At 36.8% G+C, this 21,820-nt stretch overlaps 1 protein-coding gene across 1 annotated transcript in view; it reads right to left on the bottom strand.

Annotated features, from left to right (window-relative positions):
- Chl1 (cell adhesion molecule L1 like) overlaps positions 1-21,820 on the bottom strand; it is a 192,819-nt gene that overhangs the window by 69,251 nt on the left and 101,748 nt on the right. The window contains exons 3-5 of the mRNA XM_027931903.2: positions 12,530-12,717; positions 5,649-5,754; positions 4,236-4,423 (exon numbers count right to left, since the gene is read on the bottom strand). Coding sequence (XP_027787704.2) covers positions 4,236-4,423; positions 5,649-5,754; positions 12,530-12,620 — 385 coding nt within the window. The 5' untranslated portion in view covers positions 12,621-12,717. The remainder of the gene's footprint in view (positions 1-4,235; positions 4,424-5,648; positions 5,755-12,529; positions 12,718-21,820) is intronic.

The raw sequence follows: 21,820 nt of genomic DNA, 5'->3' as shown, positions 1-21,820 counted from the left end.
AACCATGCGTATAAAAGTCTGCATTTATAGCGAACAACAACTGAAATGGCAAAGCTCCTATTAATATAAAAGAAGAATCGATTCTCTAAAGCTTAAGAGGAAAATCCATTGTTAGAGGTTGTGTCGGAAGTTTTAAATGGTCTCAGATTGATAAACTCCTAAGGACTGGAGTGATAGTCCTATTCAACATATAGATGATTACGGAAAGCTGTCCAATGATAAAATAATTTCAGGAAAGGCTGGAAATGATGCATAAGAAACCCAATTTATTTTGATCTTTACTAGAGCAGCAGAAAGAGAGACAGCAATTACCCACAGTGTAGTTTAGATTCAACTCTCCATCTCTTAACTATAATACTGTCATATTCTGGCCCAGAATTACCGTGGATCCTTTGTTCGTCTGTGCACTTAGTCTACTTAGCTAATGAGAGAAAACATTTTTAAAAATCTTTTAATTGTAGAATCTCACACTCAATCATGCCACTTCTTTCTCTGCAATAGGTCTGGTGACTGCCTTTTCTTTTGTGTCTCCATAGCAACCACTAGAATTCAGGTTAGGTATCACCCTGATGTCTTCTTGTCTTCTAAAACAGATGCTTAATCTTTTTCTCTCTTCTTCTGTCTCTCAAATTTCTAATCTTAATTTATTTCAGGTAGCTACATATACAGAGTTTCCCTCAGGTAGAAATGTGGGATTTACTTTGGATAGCAAAATCTGTGATGCTCAAATCCCTTATACGTAATGACATAATATTTGCACATAATCTGCCTGCATCACCCCACATACTTTAAATCATATCTAGATTATATATAACATCTAACATAATGTAAATGTTATAGAAATAGTTGTTATGCTGCATGTTTAGGGAATAGTAACAGGGAAAAAGTCTATACAAGTTCAGTACAGGTATAGCTGACTCTCTATATAATAGAGTCTCGGGATTCTCAGCCACAAATTTCAAGGCAATACTTCCTGATCTAGAGTTCATGGGCATTTCCTATTAAACATCATTGCAAATTTAAACTTCTAAAGCCAATTTCCAAAGCCCATGTACATGCTGTGTCAATTACTATGGTTATAATACCTCAATAATCCAGAACATCTATTTCAGATGGATCACTATGCTATGTACTTAGAAATTTTGAGTACATAAAAAGGTGATCCATAAAATAAAGGTAAATAATGTGAAGAAGGAAAGAAATACAACTAAAATCCTTCCAGGCACCAAAGTAAATGAAGATGTATATTTTTCATCATAATGGTTATATACATCGCTCAGTTGAATTTATTTTCTGGATGCACAGTATGTCTCCCTTCACTTTATTTTATTGTCTTAAGTCAGATCAGTCAATTTCACCCCAAAATTATGTTACCTAAGAAGCTTACATCATTGAATTTTATCCCTTCTCCTTTTCCTACATTTTAAAGATGATAAATATTCCTGTACATAATGCTATTAACTTCATCGAACATGTTTTGTTGCATGGAATTTTCACTATCCTCACTTGACAGTATTCTCTCTTTCCCCGTACTGCTATGGTTTTAGATATGAGGTGTTGCCCAAAAGCTTATACATGAGACAGTGCAAGAAAGTTCAGAGGTGAGACGATTGGTTTATGTATGAGACCCTGAGCCTAATCAATGCATTAGTCCACTGACGTGGATTAACTAGGTGGTGACTATGGTCTGGTAGGGTGTGGGTGGAGGGCAGGCCTTTGGGGTTTATATTTTGTCTCTGGTGAGTGCAGCTCTCTCTGCCAGGAGAGAGACTCCACCTTCGATTTAATAATTTTGTATGCTTATGGTTTAGAATTGCTATACTACACTACACTTTATAGATTCTCCTTAAGTTGGAGCATTTATTCTATCTACTTATATCTTCCACCATGATGTTTTGCCTCACCTCCGGGCCAGAGCGATGGATTCAGCCATCCATGGGAATGAGACCTCTGAAACTATGAGACCCAAATACACTTTTCCTTCTCTAAGTTGTTCTTATCAGGTCTTTTGATCACAGTCGCAAAAAAAAAAAAATCTGACTAAAACACTTATTGAACCTATGATTAGTTAGAAAAATGTTAATGAGTTTTCAAATATGTAAGTTGTCTTTAGATTCCATTTATAGTGATTGTAACTTAATTATATTTTGATTGCATTTCTTTCATAGTTCAATGTTATCAAATATAATTTTTCTTCCCTTACCCATGGAAAAAAATGCATTTCAGAGTTTTAGATACAATATTCTATACATGTTAATTAGCTCGAGCTTATAACTGGGTTGTTTAAATTTTTATGGGATTACTAATGTTTTTCTCTGATTGAGTTACAAAATAATGAAAGAGATATATTTAATATCTCTCACTAGTATAACAGATTTGCCTATTTCTCCTTTCAGGTCTACTTTTGATGTATACATTTCAGTATCATATATCCTAGTGAATTAACTTCCAGAAAAGGTCTGTTTAAAATAAAATTTATTTGGACTGATATGATGAATACCTGCTTCCATTTGGAAAACATTTATTCAGAACAGCTTTTCCATCTCTTTTCAATTTAATAATTTTGTATGCTTATGGTTTAGAATTGCTGTACTACACTTTATAGATTCTCCTTCACTTGGAGCAATTATTCTATCTACTTACATCTTCAATTTGTGATATACTTAGATTTGCTTCTTATATTTTTTTTTCTATTCTGCATATAAATAATACCCTCAATGACAAAGTGATTCACAGTTTGCCATATTTGTTAGAGATGGCTCGGTCTCCCCTGCTAATGGGTATCCACATTATTTAAGGGGGACCATGGGTTTAAGTCAGATTTTTCATTGCTGTGACTAAAGGACCTGACCAGAACAATTTTAGGGGAGGAAAAGTTTATTTAAGGGCTCACAGTTTCAGAGGTCTTAGTCCATAGAAGGCCAGCCCCATTCCTTGGGGCTCAAGGTGGGGGTGAAAATTATGGGAGGTGAGGGTGGCAGAGGGAAGCAGCTCACATCCAGGTGACCAGGAGGCAGAGACAGACTCCATGCATCAGATACAAATATATACCAAAGCCATACCCCAATTCTACCTCCAGCCATACCCTACCAATTCAGTTACCACTCAGTTAATCTCTATCAGGGGATTAATTCACTGATTGGGTTAAGACTTTTAATAACCCAGTGATTTTTCTTCTGAACCTTCTTACATTGTCTCAACGTGAGCTCTTGGGGGACACCTCACATCTAAACCATAGCATAACATGTAACATGCCACCAACTCATTATTTATTTTTTACTTTTTATTGTTTCTTCTTAGTTATATATTATACATAACAGCAAAATCTATTTTGATAAAATTATACAAGTAAGGAATATATCTTATTCTAATTAGGACCCCATTCTGGTGGGTGGGCACCATGGTGGGTTTAACTTAGGTGTTTTCATATGTGTATGCAGGAAAATCATTAATATGATTTATTTTACTGTCTTTCCTATTCCAATCCCCCCTCCCTTCCTTTCATTCCCCTTTGTCTAATCTACTGAACTCCTCTTCTTCCCCTTTCCACCCCTTTATTCTGGTTTAGCTTCTACACATCAGCGAAAACATTCGACAATTGATTGATGTCACCTAGCATGACAGTCTCTAGCTCTATCCATTTACTGGGACCACGTAAGTTGTTTTGCTTCACCCAAAAAAAATGAGACAGGTGTCTGGTAGCTTCTTGTTGAAGCATTTAGGATCCAGTACATAACTGTTTAAGTGCACTCCCCCAGATTCATGCACCAAGGTAGAAAGTTTCCTAAGATGCAACCCAAGGATGATGGTATCTCCATCCACGTGGATCACCCAGAGAGCTGCAGGGACATCCTGGCCCCTAAGCATTGCCCAACCCATAGCTACTGACTTATCAAGAAATTAATGTGTGTTGACACTGAAGCTTTGGAATTTTCCATCACTGCAGATTAGTTTAGCTGATCTAATAATATGTAAAACTTAATCCTGATCCTAGGAAACACGGTGAGTATTATTTTCTCTCTTGTCAGATCTAAGGTTATAGAAACAGCAAATTATGTTGCTTTCCAAAGTCATCCGATCTTAAGTTATCAAGACCTGGAAGAGATTTTCCCCTTCCCATGAATGATAAGGCATATATAAATGGCCTAAATCAATATTGCTTTATTCAATGACAGCCGGATGCAACACTTCTCTAATACTTAACTAAAACGATTGACGATGAATGGAACACTTACCCGGAACTATAAATTCTATTTCTTCCGACATAGCCACTCCTAGTTTATTAGAAGCAAAACAGCGGTATTTCCCTTGAAAGTGAGATATGTGTCCCTCATTTGGGATCTTGAATGTTCCCGAATTGTTAGACACAATTATCCGAGGGTCCGAAAGATTGAAAGGCTTGTCATCCTTAGTCCACGAAAACCTACAAGAGAAAAATCAACTTCATGTTCCTAAAAATCCTAAGGGTTCTTAATTTTTAAAGATATTTACACACAAATACACAAAGCGACAAAACCAAGACATTTTATGGTAAAAACATAATACAGTAGAATACAATATAATATAAACAAGGGTCTCAGAAGAATCTGAGAGATCTTAAAAACTGTACAAATGCAGTCTCAATGAAGACAATAAAACCAAAGACTGGTTTTGTTCTGTTCCTGTTATTTAAATTTCTTTTTTACAATTAGAAATGTAATGCAGTATCATTATTTATAGTTTAAAGACTACAATAAATATAAATGTACAATGTAATTGTGTGTGTGTGTACATGTGCAAGTGTTTGTGCAAAGAGCTCATTCAACATCAAAAACACACACGCCAATTCTATTAGTTAGTCATGTATTTGAGACCATGCTAAATACATAACTTTGCCAATTGAATTGTGTTCATTTTATAAAGGTACTAAACACATATTTTATTACTCTACTGTCTTCTGTCAAATGGTTACTATTTTACTTATTTCACCATTTCCATGTTTAATACAATGAAAAATACCCTACATACATATTTTTTGGTACTAGCCCAAATATTTTCTTTAACCTAATTCCTTTAAGATAAAACCAACAGACAAACAGGAAAATAAATTTTTTATGTTTTTAATAAATGTGGCAGCATTGGGTCTACACACACACACACACACACACACACACACGTGTACACACACACAGTTAAATTCCTTCTCCATTATAAGAGAGTCACAGTTCTGTGGACAGTGATGTAAGGTTTTTTGTTTGTTTGTTTGTTTGTTTGGTACTGGGGTTTGAACCCAGGGGTGCTGAACAACTGAGCCCCATCCTCAGCCCTTTTTATTTTTTTTTACTTTGAGACAGGGTCTCACTGAGTTGCTTAGCACCTCACTGTTGCTGAGGCTGGCTTTGAACTCACGATCCTCCTGCCTCAGCCTCCTGAGCTGCTGGGATGACTGGTGTGCACCACCCTGCCCAGCTGTGATGTAACTTTTTTATATCACTTAGGTAATGTGTAAAATAAGGAGACTTTATTTTCATAGACTTTGTATCATACACTTGGAAACCCTAAGCTTCCATTCTACATTCATAATGCAACAAGTTCACGGTGGTCAGATTAAAAATTAGCATGAAGGACGGTGTGCGCTTCATGATTATGTGGTTTGAAGGGATACTCACTCGGGTGGCGGATTTCCTTTGGCTTCACACTCAATTTGAAAATATTCATCGAAAGGAAAGGCAACTTGCACTGTGGACTGCTTAGTGATGGTTGGAACCTGTTGAACTGAATTAGAGAACAAGTCTTCAGAAGGTGGGCAACAATTACTGAGTTGTAGCAGAAACCCTTCCACTGTGCTTTCTCTGTGGGCTGACAAGGAAGTGCAATTCATAGACCAAGTGGGACTTCCTCTGGACAACTGTATTCTCTGTTAAGGAATGTCCTTCCTGGTTGTCATTTTGAGGTGCCACACATGTTCATTTTACTGAACTCCAGAAAAACGTCATGATTTTTAAAGCAAAAGAAAAACTATCTTATCACGGTCTTAAAAACATCTGTTGCAAAAATGATTGGCATCCAGTCCTTGTTGACATGAGTACATATTTTACTTCATTCGGTCCTTTGGGAAGTTCTGCTTAGAGCTCTCCATGCTTCTATCTAGATATTAAAATGAATTCACTGCTTTTCTGTTGGTGTTTCCCATTGATAGGCTGAGTTACTTAGTTACTTGACAATTCTATTATTGAACATAAGAGGTTTTTTTTTTTTTTTTTTTCTATTTCTTTTCTTTCCAGGTAACATGTATTTGAATAGCTATCCAAGAGCAGATACGATTTTCCTATTGAATTACTGCCTGGTGATAAATTCCTAGGAATGTACCTTAAATGACAATGATGCTACATAGATGCTAACATTCTACCCAGGGACAGTCCCCACAAGCAACTCATGATTACCGGTGGATTCCACATTGTTACCACCATTAAACTCTCACGTGGAAAAAAGATTCCAAAAAATCCTTTACTGTTCGTAACAAAGGAAAATGTACCCCGCTCATTCTCTTTATCTTATGATTTCTGCGAATTGGTTTTGTTAAAAATAAGTTTTCCCATGGATTGATTTAGTGTTCGTCATTTTCCATGTTAAAATTTTTTTTCTTTTATCTTTTCAGTTACTTCTGTTTCCCCTTGTAAAATTTAACCGACATATATCCACTGATACAAAAAAATAACAGATAGTTCATAATCTGTCGGGGGCTGCAGTTGACACATACTTGGTGCTCAATGTGTCCCTTCATCCTCTCACACAGCTAGTGATTGGCAAGTTAAATAAGCCTCAAAGCAAATAAAAAAATTTAAAAGCAGGAGGTGATTTTGCCTTTCCCTTCATTAAGCAACTCAACTGTCGTGACTATGAAATAATGAACTAAAATAACAAGGGGATAGATGAATAAATAAAATGCATTACAGATACAGATTTGGATCAAATTTTGGAATATGAAACAGATAAAAATGCAAGCACAGATTTACTGCATTTTTTTTTTCCAATTGAGCTGCTCCTTTTTTAGTAAAGTCCTTAAAACTTGCAATAAAGCCATCAGGTTGAATTCATAAGGAAATGCAATAGGTTTCGAACCAGGAACCATCGTTGGCAAATATATTTTGAGAAATGCAATCTGCCCTCAGGCAATGAGCCCAAATAGATGACTAGTATTCCCCAGTACAGGGACAAATCAAATAGGACCCTGAAACCTGGTATGTTGACCAGGCCCTAAATCACTCACTCTCTGTTCTCACAATCATATATTTAGGATGCAGCCTAAATGAGTAGTTTTCAAGAATTTTAGTCTCAAACTCATTTAACCTCTTAAAAATTATAAGTCGGGCCCGAAACACTTCTTTTCATGCAGGTTATATAGCTCATATTTACAACGTGGAATTAAAACAGAAAATCATTTAAAATGTTAATTCATGTCACATAATTCGATCCATTTTAAAATAAGTAACATTTTGTGAATAACGCTATCATGTGGAGAGTAGCATTTTTTTTTTAATTTTTTATTGTTGGCTGTTCAAAACATTACATAGTTCTTGATATATCATATTTCACAATTTGATTCAAGTGGGTTATGAGCTCCCATTTTTACCCCATATACAGATTGCAGAATCACATCAGTTACATATCCATTGATTTACATATTGCCATACTAGTGTCTGTTGTATTCTGCTGCCTTTCCTATCCTCTACTATCCCCCCTCCCCTCCCCTCCCCTCCCCTCTTCTCTCTCTGCCCCCTCTACTGACATTCGTTTGTCCCCCTTATATTATTTTTCCCCTTCCCCTCACTTCCTCTTGTATGTACTTTTGTATAACTCTGAGGGTCTCCTTCCATTTCCATGCATTTTCCCTTCTCTCTCCCTTTCCCTCCCACCTCTCATCCCTGTTTAATGTTAATCTTCTTCTCATGCTCTTCGACCCTACTCTGTTCTTAGTTACTCTCCTTATATCAAAGAAGACATTTGGCATTTGTTTTTTAGGGATTGGCTAGCTTCACTTAGCATAATCTGCTCTAATGCCATCCATTTCCCTGTAAATTCTATGATTTTGTCATTTTTTAATGCAGAGTAATACTCCATTGTGTATAAATGCCACATTTTTTTTATCCATTCATCCATTGAAGGGCATCTAGGTTGGTTCCACAGTCTAGCTATTGTGAATTGTGCTGCTATGAACATCGATGTAGCAGTGTCCCTGTAGCATGCTCTTTTTAGGTCTTTAGGGAATAGACCTAGAAGGGGAATAGCTGGGTCAAATGGTGGCTCCATTCCCAGCTTTCCAAGAAATCTCCATACTGCTTTCCAAATTGGCTGCACCAATTTGCAGTCCCACCAGCAATGTACAAGTGTACCCTTTTCCCCACATCCTCGCCAGCACTTGTTGTTGTTTGACTTCATAATGGCTGCCAATCTAACTGGAGTGAGATGGTATCTTAGGGTGGTTTTGATTTGCATTTCTCTGACTGCTAGAGATGGTGAGCATTTTTTCATGTACTTGTTGATTGATTGTATGTCCTCCTCTGAGAAGTGTCTGTTCAGGTCCTTGGCCCATTTGTTGATTGGGTTGTTTGTTCTCTTATTGTCTAATTTTTTGAGTTCTTTGTATACTCTGGATATTAGGGCTCTATCTGAAGTGTGAGGAGTAAAGATTTGTTCCCAGGATGTAGGCTCTCTATTTACCTCTCTTATTGTATCTTTTGCTGAGAAAAAACTTTTTAGTTTGAGTAAGTCCCATTTGTTGATTCTAGTTATTAACTTTTGTGCTATGGGTGTCCTATTGAGGAATTTGGAGCCCGACCCCACAGTATGTAGATCGTAGCCAACTTTTTCTTCTATCAGACGGCGTGTCTCTGATTTGATATCAAGCTCCTTGATCCATTTTGAATTCACTTTTGTGCATGGCGAGAGAAAGGGATTCAGTTTCATTTTGTTGCATATGGATTTCCAGTTTTCCCAGCACCATTTGTTGAAGATGCTATCCTTCCTCCATTGCATGCTTTTAGCCCCTTTATCAAATATAAGGTAGTTGTAGTTTTGTGGATTGGTTTCTGTGGCATTTTTTTTACATTAATGCAAATCTCTGCAATTTCTCAAGAGAAGGCAGCTACATCCTGTATCTGCTTCTGCATTCTTCCTGGTGCAAGAGGTTAATTTATTTAAAGATATGAAGAAAAATCAGCCTTATGCAGATATGTAGCTTAGAAGTGTGGAACATTTTAGAGTCTTTCTGACTGATGAAGGATCATCTCCCTGACTAGGACATGCTTATTGCAATGCAGAATCTGCAACCTATCAATGAACTTTTTTTGTGTTCTGCGGCCTTAAAACAAATTTACCTGTTATTTTTAACTTATGCATGATTTTTGGAACAGCCCACAGTGGTCCTTTCAAAAAAGTATTAATTCTATAGCTCTTCTCAGCAGAGACACATTTCATCCCAGCAGATCAAAAATTCACTCTTTTTCATCTCACCACTGATCCAATCAGAAAACTCATAAATGTGGGGGAAACTCAAGGTCATTGTCAAGGACATAAGTTTTCCAGGATTCTAATTTTTGCTTGAACACTTCAATTTTATCATTGACAGTAGACTGTCGGTTGTTTATCTTGAAGTGACAGCCTTCCTGGGTTCATTTGGAAGAAAATTATGTGAGCAACCATAATTCATCTGTCAGTCATGCTTTTACGAGTAAAGGGCTCAAGGTCTCAGGCAATTGCCAGAGTCAAGAAAGAGACAGTCCTCACACTAGGGTTCAGCAGAATTATCTCACACCTGCTGCATGGCCAGTGCATCCCAAAGTTAGCCAATGAAGTCAAGGATGGAGAGTTAGGGAAGTTTTAAGAATGCTTCCCAATTTCAGCAATTGCAGTGTCCAGCAGAGCTGCTCTGTTCTGTATTTTGGAGGGGTGTGCTTTACTATGAGAATTCAGCCAGGAAGAAAACCTTGAGCACTATTTAGTGTGGTTTGGAGCTGAGGTCCGACTTGTTCCTCAGCAGCAGTTTTCCACCTTTGCTTTTGCATCATGAATGCAAATGACATGAAGGACATTTCAAAACAAGTTGACTTCATCGACCATCTGAAGGCATCACTGGGACTGCCAAGGTCCACAAACCAAACCACATGTTAAGCACCAACAATCAGCCTAGAATAATACCTGAATTCCCTTCCCAATCCTCAAATTATATTTTCTTTATTTTTATCTAATAAATCTGATAAGAGAGTGTTATTACTTTATGAATAATAACTAGGTTCAGTTATCAGTTGGATATTCAGAAGCATTTTAGCCATGCTAAAAAAAAAAATCCATGTATTCATTGACATTTACCTTGTTTCTGATTGACAGTTATTTCTAAGTCTTGAGCTCACTGCAGATTTGTATTATTTAAATCTTATTAGAGTCATAAATGGGCAGAGAAGAAGCACAATGGTGAGAGTCCCTAAGACATCAGCTAATAATTTGAGAACAACTTGTTTATTATAACATTATTCTTTCTTAAATTTGCTAAGGTTGTAAAAGCTCAGCAATAACTAATTATTCAGGGAATGGAGCTAATAACCTTTGGGTATTTATATGAATATATATTCTACATTATAAATCCTTTCCTCTATAATTAGGCCAATTATAGAGACACCAGACGTGTTGACATTCAAATTGGATACCTGCCTTAGACGCATTTACCCGCGAGTGCTCTGGAGGACTGAAATAAACAGATACTATTCAGTTGCTCTGAAAACAAGCCATTAATATTTTATAACAATCGTCGTCAAAGGACATCACAGCATGAAAATGAATAAGTCACCGAGACAACCAGGATAAAAATGTGTGCGTGGATTAATACCAAATTTCACATCTTTCAACCCTGATCAGCAAGGGAGAAAAGACGCAAGGAAAAGGTAGGTGTTAGAGAAAGGGATAGGGATCACGAATGTAGGTGGCACCTCCGCTGCTGGTACCTTGGCATCACGTGCTTGTAGAAAAGAATTTACTGAAGGGTGCTTCAGACTCTCAGCCAGAAGGTCTGCAAGTGGGCGAGTCCAGAATGAAATTCCATGGTTCATACAAAGGCTGGAAGATTTGCACTCAAAGTACACAGCACTTTAAATCTATTTATCTATATGGCAGGGAGTAAAATTCCTTAAGGAATGAGAATTGTGAACAGAGGCTTAACCATCTGTTATACTTTTATTTATTTGTTTGTTTGGGGGGATACCAGGGATAGAACTCAGGGGCACTCGACCGCTGAGCCACATCCCCAGCCCTGTTTTGTATTTTATTTAGAAACAGGGTCTCACTAAGTTGCTTAGGGCCTTGCTCAATTGCTGAGGCTGTCCTTGAACTCATGATCCTCCTGCCTCAGCCTCCCGAGCCACTGGGATTATAGGTGTGTGCCACGGGGCCAGCTAACCAACCATTATAAGTAGTAGAGAAGGGATTCCCAGCTGGGGAAATGGAAGGGTACTGGGTGAGGTGAAGCCCCTCTCCATCAGATAATTTAAAACCACCCTCAGAAATGGTTTAAAAACACATTGTAGTATATAGTCAGAGAGTTGTTTTCTTTTTTATTCATAAAAAGTCTGAGTACCTCAAAAGGAAAAGTTGCAGTTCAACGTTAGCACTTTTCTACATTTAGTGAATTTTATGAGGTTAGGACTATTTCTCTAGAATTCAGATTATTCATAATGATCATGTCCAATGCCAAGATCCTAATAAACAACCAATGCCTCTTATAACTCTCAGATTATATATGGAAGAAACAGAAGGAATCATCACTGAACTGTACCATAAAAATTCCTCAACAACCTCTCAAGGATCTTTAATAGCCTGCATTTTTACAATATAAGAAATATTCTCTAAGTACCTACATTCCGTACTTGATGTACAATTTTTGAAGTGTTAAAGACTTATAATTTGTTAAATCTGATCTATGATGGGTAAAATTTGCATCAATGGCTATGAGGATAATTATGTAATACACATTACATAATTACATAATATGCTAGTCTTGGAGATCGTATCAGCTTGTTATTTCAGTTATAAAATGATGTTTTCTTATTTCCTCAACTGTTTTCATCTAAAATACATAATTATTTTGAGAAAGAATACAAAATTTACTCAATTCCTTTTTGTTACAATTTGTTGAATGCCAGTAATTTCTAAATAAAAATCATCCTTAAAATAAACTGACTTAAACTTATAAAAAAAATAAGAGCTGTGTGTACTATTGCAGAGTATCTTAGACAAATGGCAAAAATCACCTTATTCATCAGTCATGTTTCTTGCTATAGGCCACGTTTGCATAAAAAACAAAAATCCTGAGCTACAAAATAATTATAGTAGCCTAGTGTCATCCATCAAAGAAAGGAAGAAAGAAAGAAAAACATGCATGAATCCTTATGACAGATTGTTGGAAAATATGTAGAAATATGATGAAAAAGTTACATTCTCAATCCACAAATATTCTACTTAAAAACTGAAATGCAAATACAATTGAAAGCTGTCGCTGTACCTGAGAGTGGTATTTCAGTTGCTGCTGATGACTGTAACAGGAGGAGAATCAGAAATGTGATGAATCCTCTTCCACTTAAAAGTGTCCCCATCGCTCTTCAGGAAGGAGAAAGCCCAGAAAGACTGAAAATGGTAATGTCTCTCTTACTTCTCCTGGATAGCTGGGCAGATGTGGACAACTTGGAAACTCTAAAAATAAAGAGAATGATATTTCAGTTCATGTACTCCAATGTCAACATCCCAGAAATAAAATAAATATTTCTGTTTGAAACCATTTTAATGAACCTGTTCTCTAACAATTCCACACAAAAAAATGTGATGTGTTTCTTCTTCATATTTAAAATACATGACAGTTGATATACAGTATAATATAAATCATAAACTTTTTTCTTTTTTTTTGGATACCAAGGGTTGAACCCAGGGGTGCTTTACCACTGAGCCACATCCTCAGCCCTTTTTATTTTATTTTTTATTTTGAGCACCTCATTTTTGCTAAGTTGGTAGGGCCTCACTAAGTGGTTAAAACTGGTTTTGAACTTGGCGATCCTTCTGACCCAGCCTCCCTCCGAGATGCTGAGATTACAGGTATGCCACCAATCGGGACTGGTCCCATTAATTTTCCAATGAGTCATGTTTGCAAGTCAAAGGAAATTTTTATTAAAAAGCTCCCTAATACAGTGTACGGAGCGTCAATGGCTATGAGGATAATTTCACTTAGTTTGATTCAAAAGGAGCTCTTTTACAATCTTTTTTTTTTTTTTTTTTCTAACAAGCACCAAACCCTATCAGAGTCATCACTAAGGATCACACAGACAAATCTTGGATCCTTCTGTGAAATATTTTGCTGTGTTCAATGTTGTCACAATAGAAGTGAATATTTTTAGCAAGGAATAGGGAATGGGGGGGGGAGAACAAATTAATGAGGATAAGCCATTTTCACTAAACTACAGAGGTGGGTTTGATTCAAGCAGAAGATAACACCTTCCCATGTAAGCAGAATGTGTAATTCACTTCAAAGTTACCACCAATCGCGACTGGTCCCATTAAATTTTCCAATGAAACAGAATAAGGGTAAAATTTCAATTTTCCTTTACTTTATAGTAGGATATATCATTTTTTCCCCAAACATTGCAATAATAGATATATAAACATTGTTTACTATATAGTCTTGAAAAATAACAACACAATGATAATATGCTTCAAATCATATTGCTTTTTCAAATGTATAATTTTCTCCCCTCCCACCCCAAAAAGTCAATTACTCTTTTTATTCCCTTAGAATTGCTTTTTTTTTTTAAGAAAGAAAGAAAGAATGAAGACAGACACAGAGAAGTCACTAAATTTATATTGAATTCCAGGTATTTTGACTGTTTAATTCACAAATTGCAATTTAGAAGATCAATGACCTATGTCTTTCCTATACAAGAGAAGTAGATCAAATTTAAAGTAGCACCCGATGTGACTGTTTTATAATTTTGAAAATTTTAAGGGAGAGAAATCCAGTTTATATTTTTACTTTAAGAAAAGTTAGATTGAAGGAAAAAATAAGTCAGATTAATCCCCTCCATTATACTCTCCCCCAAACTATGATCTAGAATAACAACATTATTCAATTTCTTTCTGATCCCAATGATCCCCATCGGTAAAATGAGAATTAGAGAAAAAATCAACTTGGCTTGTTTCAGAACATTTCCTAAAATGAGAACTTTTATCAGTAATCTAAAGTACTTGTAGGTGCTACAGTATGCTAATTGACACCCCCTTTTAAAAGAAGTGTTATTCTAATCAAACAAACAAAACACAGAAAATGTTGATTTTATTGTAAAAAAGGAGACACTGATCAAACTAAATAAACTGAGCTTTACACATGGGTACAGATTTGGGAGTTAACAGGTCATGCATCTATTTTGAAGACAAAAAAAGTCGAAAGAAAACTAATGCCTTCTCCTTTAAATTTTTCTTTTTGTTCTCTCTTCTGCAACAGTGTCATAATTATGATATAAATTCATTATTTACAATTGCACATCACTCCTTACCTGCAATGTATTATTTAATATTCTGTTCCATTAATACTCGACAGTGATCTCTTTAATGGCATCTCTATGTGTTTAATGAGCTGCCCTCCATTTACAAGAGGCAAGGCTTTTGAAACCACGGTGCTATTAGGAGACCGTATTTCCAGATTAATGTCTCATCTATCATCTCACTCTGATAGAAGGACAACCAAATACATGAGAACAGAGAGGGTGAATTTCAGTTACTCTCCTAATTTGAGCTGGTGGGTTGGAGGGTCCATAATTGGCACAGGACACACTGGCTCTTGGCTAAAAGTTGTTCAATAGTGGTGATCTGACTTTGGAATTCAAATGATATTCAGTACATGGTCCTGACCCACGAAATTCTGCCCCATGAAAAATGCCACATTGAACCCCTGCCTTTAAAAAAATAATAATAAAACAAAGACTACCTATTCAGAGACCTAAAGAATATTGATGACTTCATCAGGTCCCAGAATACGGGTCATGGTTAATTCTACCTCTGACCTTATCTCCTGCAGGGAATAGCTTCAATCTACCTGAGGTGAATGTAGGCTCATAGGCTATATCATTAAAATTACTGAAAGTTAATGTGTGACCCCCTGCAAGCAAGATTCCATTAAGTGGTGACAGAAGCCTCCAAATAGCTTTTAGATGGGAAAGAAAAGTCAGCCTTAATTTCATTGTCCCATGCATAAAGGGCACATTGTTCGGTAATCCTGTTTTACAACAATAAGACAGCAATAAAATTATATCCCCATTCATCTCTCTTGAAAGAATATGAGGTTAAGTTCTCCTGCCAGACTGCAGAGCTAAAATCCATTATGGGAACTCAGGATGGAGCTGATACTTCAAACAAGAGTGAAATATACTAAACTATTTTGGAGACCCAGACTCACAAACCTGATATCTGAGAGCTTACGTTAATTTTTAACTCAGATCCAAAACCAAATCAATTAATGTTCCTGCATCTGGATGAACTGGATCTAATCTTTCTACTATTTTAACTCCTCCCTGGAAACAAAAACCATCATCTCTGACATCAACCTGAAGAGAGATTCTAGTGTCATATCATACAATTAATGCACCCCGACCACCTGTGCTTTTCCAGGTGCCTGGTGGGTTAAGAATTAAGAGTATTACACAAACACAGACATACCTCATAGGGCTACTTCTGATGCAACAAAAGATAAAAAAGTGCTCTGTATTTTTTTTTAACAAAAACCTGTAACCTATTATATATGGTCAATATTACAAAGTGGCCACATAGATCCCTCCAATTTTCTCTCTCTCTCTCTCTCTCTCTCTCTCTCTCTCTCTCTCTCTCTCTCTCTCTCTCTCTCCCTTCTGGGCTTCATGCATGCTGGGCAATCACTCTATCAACCAAGCTCTAATTTTTGTAAGTGAATTCCATATGGTGGCAAATCTACATACAAATTCACTTGCTTGACTTAAATTCATCTTCTGCCTTTGAAAAGGAAAGAGAGTTTACTAAGCTCTTGTTGATTCCAAGCTATGGAGACCAGTGGACCCTCCAATAAAAGAGAATGATGTGCACAGAATAAGATTTTGAAAATTCAGTCAGAACAAGACACCACATATTATGCAGCCCAGGGCAGGTAATCTGCCCTCTCTCATCCATCCCTGCTAGTGCCTGGGGTAGTGACTGCAGCATAACATAGTTATTAGGGTTAAATTGGGTAGCATATAATGAGCACAGAACTCTAACAGAGCAGTGATGGTGATGATCACCTCATTCTTAATGGTGAGAGGACTGGTCTCTACTAACAGTATTCTAATCCAAAAAGGATGGTTAATTTGTGCAGCTTCTATTAGAATTACAATTATCACAAGATCCTCCCAAGAAGCAATTTCTGACCTCTAGAATCTGTCAGGCTTTGGTCTAATGAGGTCTGAGTCTGTATCCCAAAAAGCCATGCAAGTTTTTTCTCTTTCTGTCTCTGGGAACACGGTTTGGCTACCATAAGAATGAGCCTGGGCCACTCTGCGGTCAGATGACTGTCACACCTCATGTCACCACTATAGTGCTGACCAACACCCAGTCATCCTAGACCAGCCAGCCCCCAGTGACCCACAGCTGAACACAAATGCAAACACCAGCTTCTCAATATCAGACAAGAATGGCTGAGATTGGTAAATGCAACCCAAAGAAACAAGAGACTCAGGAGCAACAGTAGCTTTTTTATTTTTTTTAAATGAGGAGGTTATGGGACGGTTTGCAATGCAGAAATAGTTATGTGATATAGAAAGAACAGGATAACAGAATTGATGTGATATTGGTAATAGCGGAAACTGTGCAATATACATGGAGGTTCTTTTTCTATTTTAGGGGATATTTTAATATTTCCATAATTCTGCATTGTTTCCACTGAAGACTATTTTAAATTCTACTAATGAAATAGAGCAAAAAAGAATAAAAAAGGAATGAAGAATAAATTCTTACTAGGACCATTATCTACATATATTCCACCCCAATAAACCAAACATGAAAAGCTTATTTTAAAATCAGTTCAAAGGCCAAAAGCTTTTCTGACTGTGTTCTGAATAATAATCACCTCCCCATAATCACAAGTCCCATTCACATCACAGTAATGATGTCATGTTTACTGAGAACCTTTGACACCCTGATTCTCTCGTGGTCAAAATGAATTGCAAATATTTTTATTTTCCCATTAGCAAATCAAATTATTCTAATTTGTCAGCTGGAATTTAAAAATGAGGAGGCTTCGACTTCATCCTAGGACAGAATCACATCAGATGAGTGTGGTGAATGGAGAAAAAGCAACTTTAGAAAAGGTACCTTGCCATTTTTTTCTTGATCATTATTCACAAACGTGTTCTGGTCACATTTCTAAGGAGAAAATTTAACAAAGCAAATTCAAAGAGGGCCAAAAAAAAAAGGAAATTCTTAAAATTACTGTTTTAAGAATCCACTTTTTCCAGGGGATAATATGGGTTTTTAAAACAGTGATTTTAAGAATTTGGATTGTAATGCATTTCGCTGTCATATATAAATAAAAAAAATATTAATAAAAACCCATATTTCTACAGCATTCACTACATAAAGCAGAAATGTCAGTGATAGCCCATATACTATTTTTACAGAAGACATGAAATGCATGCAGTCAACCAATTAAATTACATGTGAGGGACATCCCTCTTTGCTAAGGAACACCATCAAGTTGTTTTAGCTGCTATGAATTCCGGGGACTAGAGTTCACTTTTGCATTCTAAATCATTCAACATTTTTTTTTCTGCTCGGAAGCTTGCAATAGATCCACAGGCAGCAGGAAGGGATCTATTTTGACACGGGTGCCCAAACAATAGTTTGAAAAATCACTCACTGGATTTGTGTGATAGGCTGAGCTGGTGTTGCAACTCGGAATAGTTTAAAGTTTCCTTTTCCTCTCCACTAGAAGGGCTTAAATGTCCCTGAGTTGCATCAGGCAAGTCTGATGTAAAGCCACTTGACACTTTCATGATGGAATGGATGTCACCTTTCCTTCCCTCTGACCCCAGCTGTCCCTCTATGAAACAGCTCTCTCTGTGTGATGGCCAGGCCAGGGTAAACTGTTGCCCTGATTCGGAATCAGGTTGCTGGAGGGAGGGAGTCTTGCACATTTCCATAAGCCTCAAGTGTGACCCGAATCACTCAACATCTCAAAGCTGAGGAACAAGGATAAACAAAAAGAAAATTTAAAAGCTTTTGTTCAATCACATGCTTGGCTAATACCGTCAATCAATTTACAAGTGTCATAAACACAGTAATTCTGAAATAACCCTTAATGGCTTCTCCCTCTGAAAACAACAACAAAAATACTGTACAACCCAGCCGCATCCATTCAGACTCTGTTTCATGTCACTTTAGTGACAAGACAAAGGGAGTGCTCGAAGTGTTAATTCATCCTTCCTGCAGAGCTGGCATATTTTTATACAGTGGTTCAAAGAAATGTAGATTCTATTATGAGCACATTGATTTTATTGGAAAAACATCCGCTTTAGTTAATGTGGGATAAACTAATATCATTCATAATGCCATTTGTTTAATTAATTAGGTCAATACTGTAGTTGAGCTATGGTGCAAATATAACTGGATTTCTCTCTCTCTCTCCCTATACATCTGGCAAATAGTACATTGCAAGGACATCTAATTCAATTTTTTTTTTTTCAGAGTGAAAAATGATACAGAAAACTACCAACAATCAAGGTCGTTTTTGACTGCAGGGATGGAGAACATGATCTTAGATCTCAACATGGAAGTTATCTTCTGAGTTATTTTTCACAAATACCTTATATACCAGGGATGATCACCTAGGGAATATTTCTTGAAATAAGGAAAACCCACCGATGTTCTAAAATGTGCAGACCCTGAGTGCCCAGCTCAGCAAATTCTTCTGAGTATATAAACCCGGCTCAACACTGCTCACATCTCTTAAGGAGTTGCAGTCGGCAAAAGCATTGTATTAGCTTCATTTGAGAGGATTCTAGGTGGCCAGTTCTCAAGATGGTAAACTCCTCTATCTTACTGGATTCCAAACAGGGTAGTAGCTCTCCAAGAGTGATGTGTGGATTACGTGGGCCAGTTGATTGTAGCAATAACTAGGAAGTGCTACTGGTGATGAGTGGGCAGGAGCCAAGGAGCTTAAATGACTTGTCATGGCTCAGCACAGTTCCTCCCAAAGAAAAATGGCCTCATCTGAAATTGCCAATCCCCATTGGGAGGGACGCTGGTGTTTTACTAAGGTTGGTGAAAAGAAAGCTGTGTGGTCAATACATTACATGTCTGCTACATACACTACTAAAGAACAGTCACTTTGGAAAGGAGGTAAATGATTCTTCAAAAACTCTGTATATTCTTAACCATGCAAGTAGCAATTGTCCTCTTTAGGTTGACCCAAAGGAATGGAAAACCTCTACACAAAACTGATAGATAAACTGTGGTACATCCAAACAACGGTATTTCAATGCTAAGAACACATGAAGTACCAAGCCATGAAAAGACATGGCAGAAATGTACATGTGTATTGGTCAGTGAAAGAAATCCATACAAAAAGGCCACTCACTGAGACTATTTCAATTATATTACATTCTGGGAAAGGTGAAACTAGGGAGCTAGTAAAAAGGTCAATAATTGTCAGGGATTCGGGAACAGGGAGCAAATACAAGGTGCATGCCATAATACATTTGTCCAAACCCTTAGAAAGTAGAGCACCAGGAGCCAGTCCCAATGTCGAATATGGATTTGGGCTTTTTTGGTTTTATGGGTGGTGCTGGGGCTTGAACCCAGGGCCTTGTAATGGCTAGGTGAGCGCTCTACCAACTGAGCTAGATCCCCAGCCCTGGATTTGGGTGCTTTTGATGTGCTATGTAGGTTCCTCACTTCAAACAAATGTACCACTTCGGTGGGCGATACTGGTAATGGGGGAGGTCATGCTATTTGGGGCAGGGGAGATGAGAGAAAATGTTGCATCTTCCATTCAATTGTGTTGTGAACCTTAAACTGCTCTGAAAACTAAAGTCAAGAAGAAGAGGAGGAGGAGGAGGAGGAGGAGGAGGAGGAGGAGAAAAACAGAATACTAAAATGTATGAGTGAAATTAGAACACATAACTGATTTCTAAACTATAGCAGAAAAATCAACTTCAGGAAATAAGGTTTTAAATTAAACAATACACCCTCATAATTATCTTTCAGGGTTCGATCACAATAAGTAATAGTGAGGAAGACTAATAATAGTTTCCATAGATACCTATTGATATCTAAGTGTGAATTAGATGATTGTTCTTTTTGTTTAAATTTGCTTTTTACTCTTCTCTGCTCTAGAATTAAATACTTTCCCTTCTACTTATTTCCTGTTTATTCCTTATATATTTCAACTTCACACAGTATCTTGAAAGGAATTTTCAATAAGGAAATAGAAAGAAAGCTCTTTGCCTCATGAATACATATGCTCAAAAATAATGGATCCAAAAAATAATGACCAAAAAAATCACCCATAAGTAAGAATTCAGAATTTTTTAAAAGTTATAATAAATTATGTAGAATGTTTGATGGTAGTTAAATACTTCATTTAAAATGCCAAATGATCAGAAATATATATATATATATGTTTTGGGTGGCTTAAATGTGTTTTATTCACCTCTTTATATTACTCAAATGTCTTTGGTGAACACACCCTATGTATAAAACTGATTTAAATAAGGGCACACAAGGTGTGTTTGCACTTGTCTCATTTACATATTTGTAAGAGATTGTACATTTCTGAGACAGACATCAGATTCCATTCATCTTTATTGTGCCTGCTAAGTGTTAGACACATTCAATAATTTTTTTTCTAAACAAAAACAGATGAATTTCATGTGTGTGTATATACGTGTATATATGTATGTGTGTGTACACCCACAAAAGAAGAGACTCTTCTCTCATAAATAGAATATCAATTAAATATAAAACATCTTTTTTCTCATTTATGCTAAGACAACACAAAAATTAAATTTTCTGAAATACTGATTAACGTAAATATGGCTTTAAATGTTTAAAGCATTGAGCTACACTCTGTGCGCCTTGCTGTAGTAATTCTCTAAAGGTTAACAGAAATGGAACTTTCAGCGAATCCCATTAATGTTATCCGTGTCTACTTAAGGCAAACTATATTCACAGGTTTTAGTGCTTCTGCAAGTACCTGTAACAAATGCAAAGTATGACATTTCCTAAAATTTACTTTAAAATACTTTAGCATGGTCGGCATGCTACTTATGTAGCTGCTACTGAACTGCAATCTACCTCAACTATGCCATTAGTTAATATCCAGAAGGAATTAGTTAAACCCAAAGTTTCTAATCAAACGTAGCTGAATTGACTACTACATTCAACTCAGGTGTCTTAATTTGAAAAATATCAGGTGGCTTGGTAATTAGCATAATGCATGCTAGAAGAATGTCCTAGAATAAAACTAGTGGTATTTAATACAGGCAGAATTTCAGCTGGGCACACTGGCATGTCCCTGTAATCCCAGCTGCTCCAGAGGCTGAGGCAGGAGGATCTAGAGTTCAAAGCCAGCCTCAGCAATGGCTAAGCAACTCAGTGAGACCCTGTCTCTAAAAAAAATACCAAATAGGGCTGGGGATGCGGCTCAGTGGTCGAGTGCCCCTGAGTTCAATCTTTCCACCCCCCCAAAATACAGGCAGAATCTCTAGAAACATTTGTCCAGACTCTCCTGTATGAACAGAGTATAAAA

This window comes from Marmota flaviventris, chromosome 20, assembly GCF_047511675.1.
Source record: "Marmota flaviventris isolate mMarFla1 chromosome 20, mMarFla1.hap1, whole genome shotgun sequence".
NCBI classification, from domain to species: Eukaryota; Metazoa; Chordata; class Mammalia; order Rodentia; family Sciuridae; genus Marmota; species Marmota flaviventris.
This window is presented reverse-complemented; position numbering and strand designations above follow the sequence as displayed.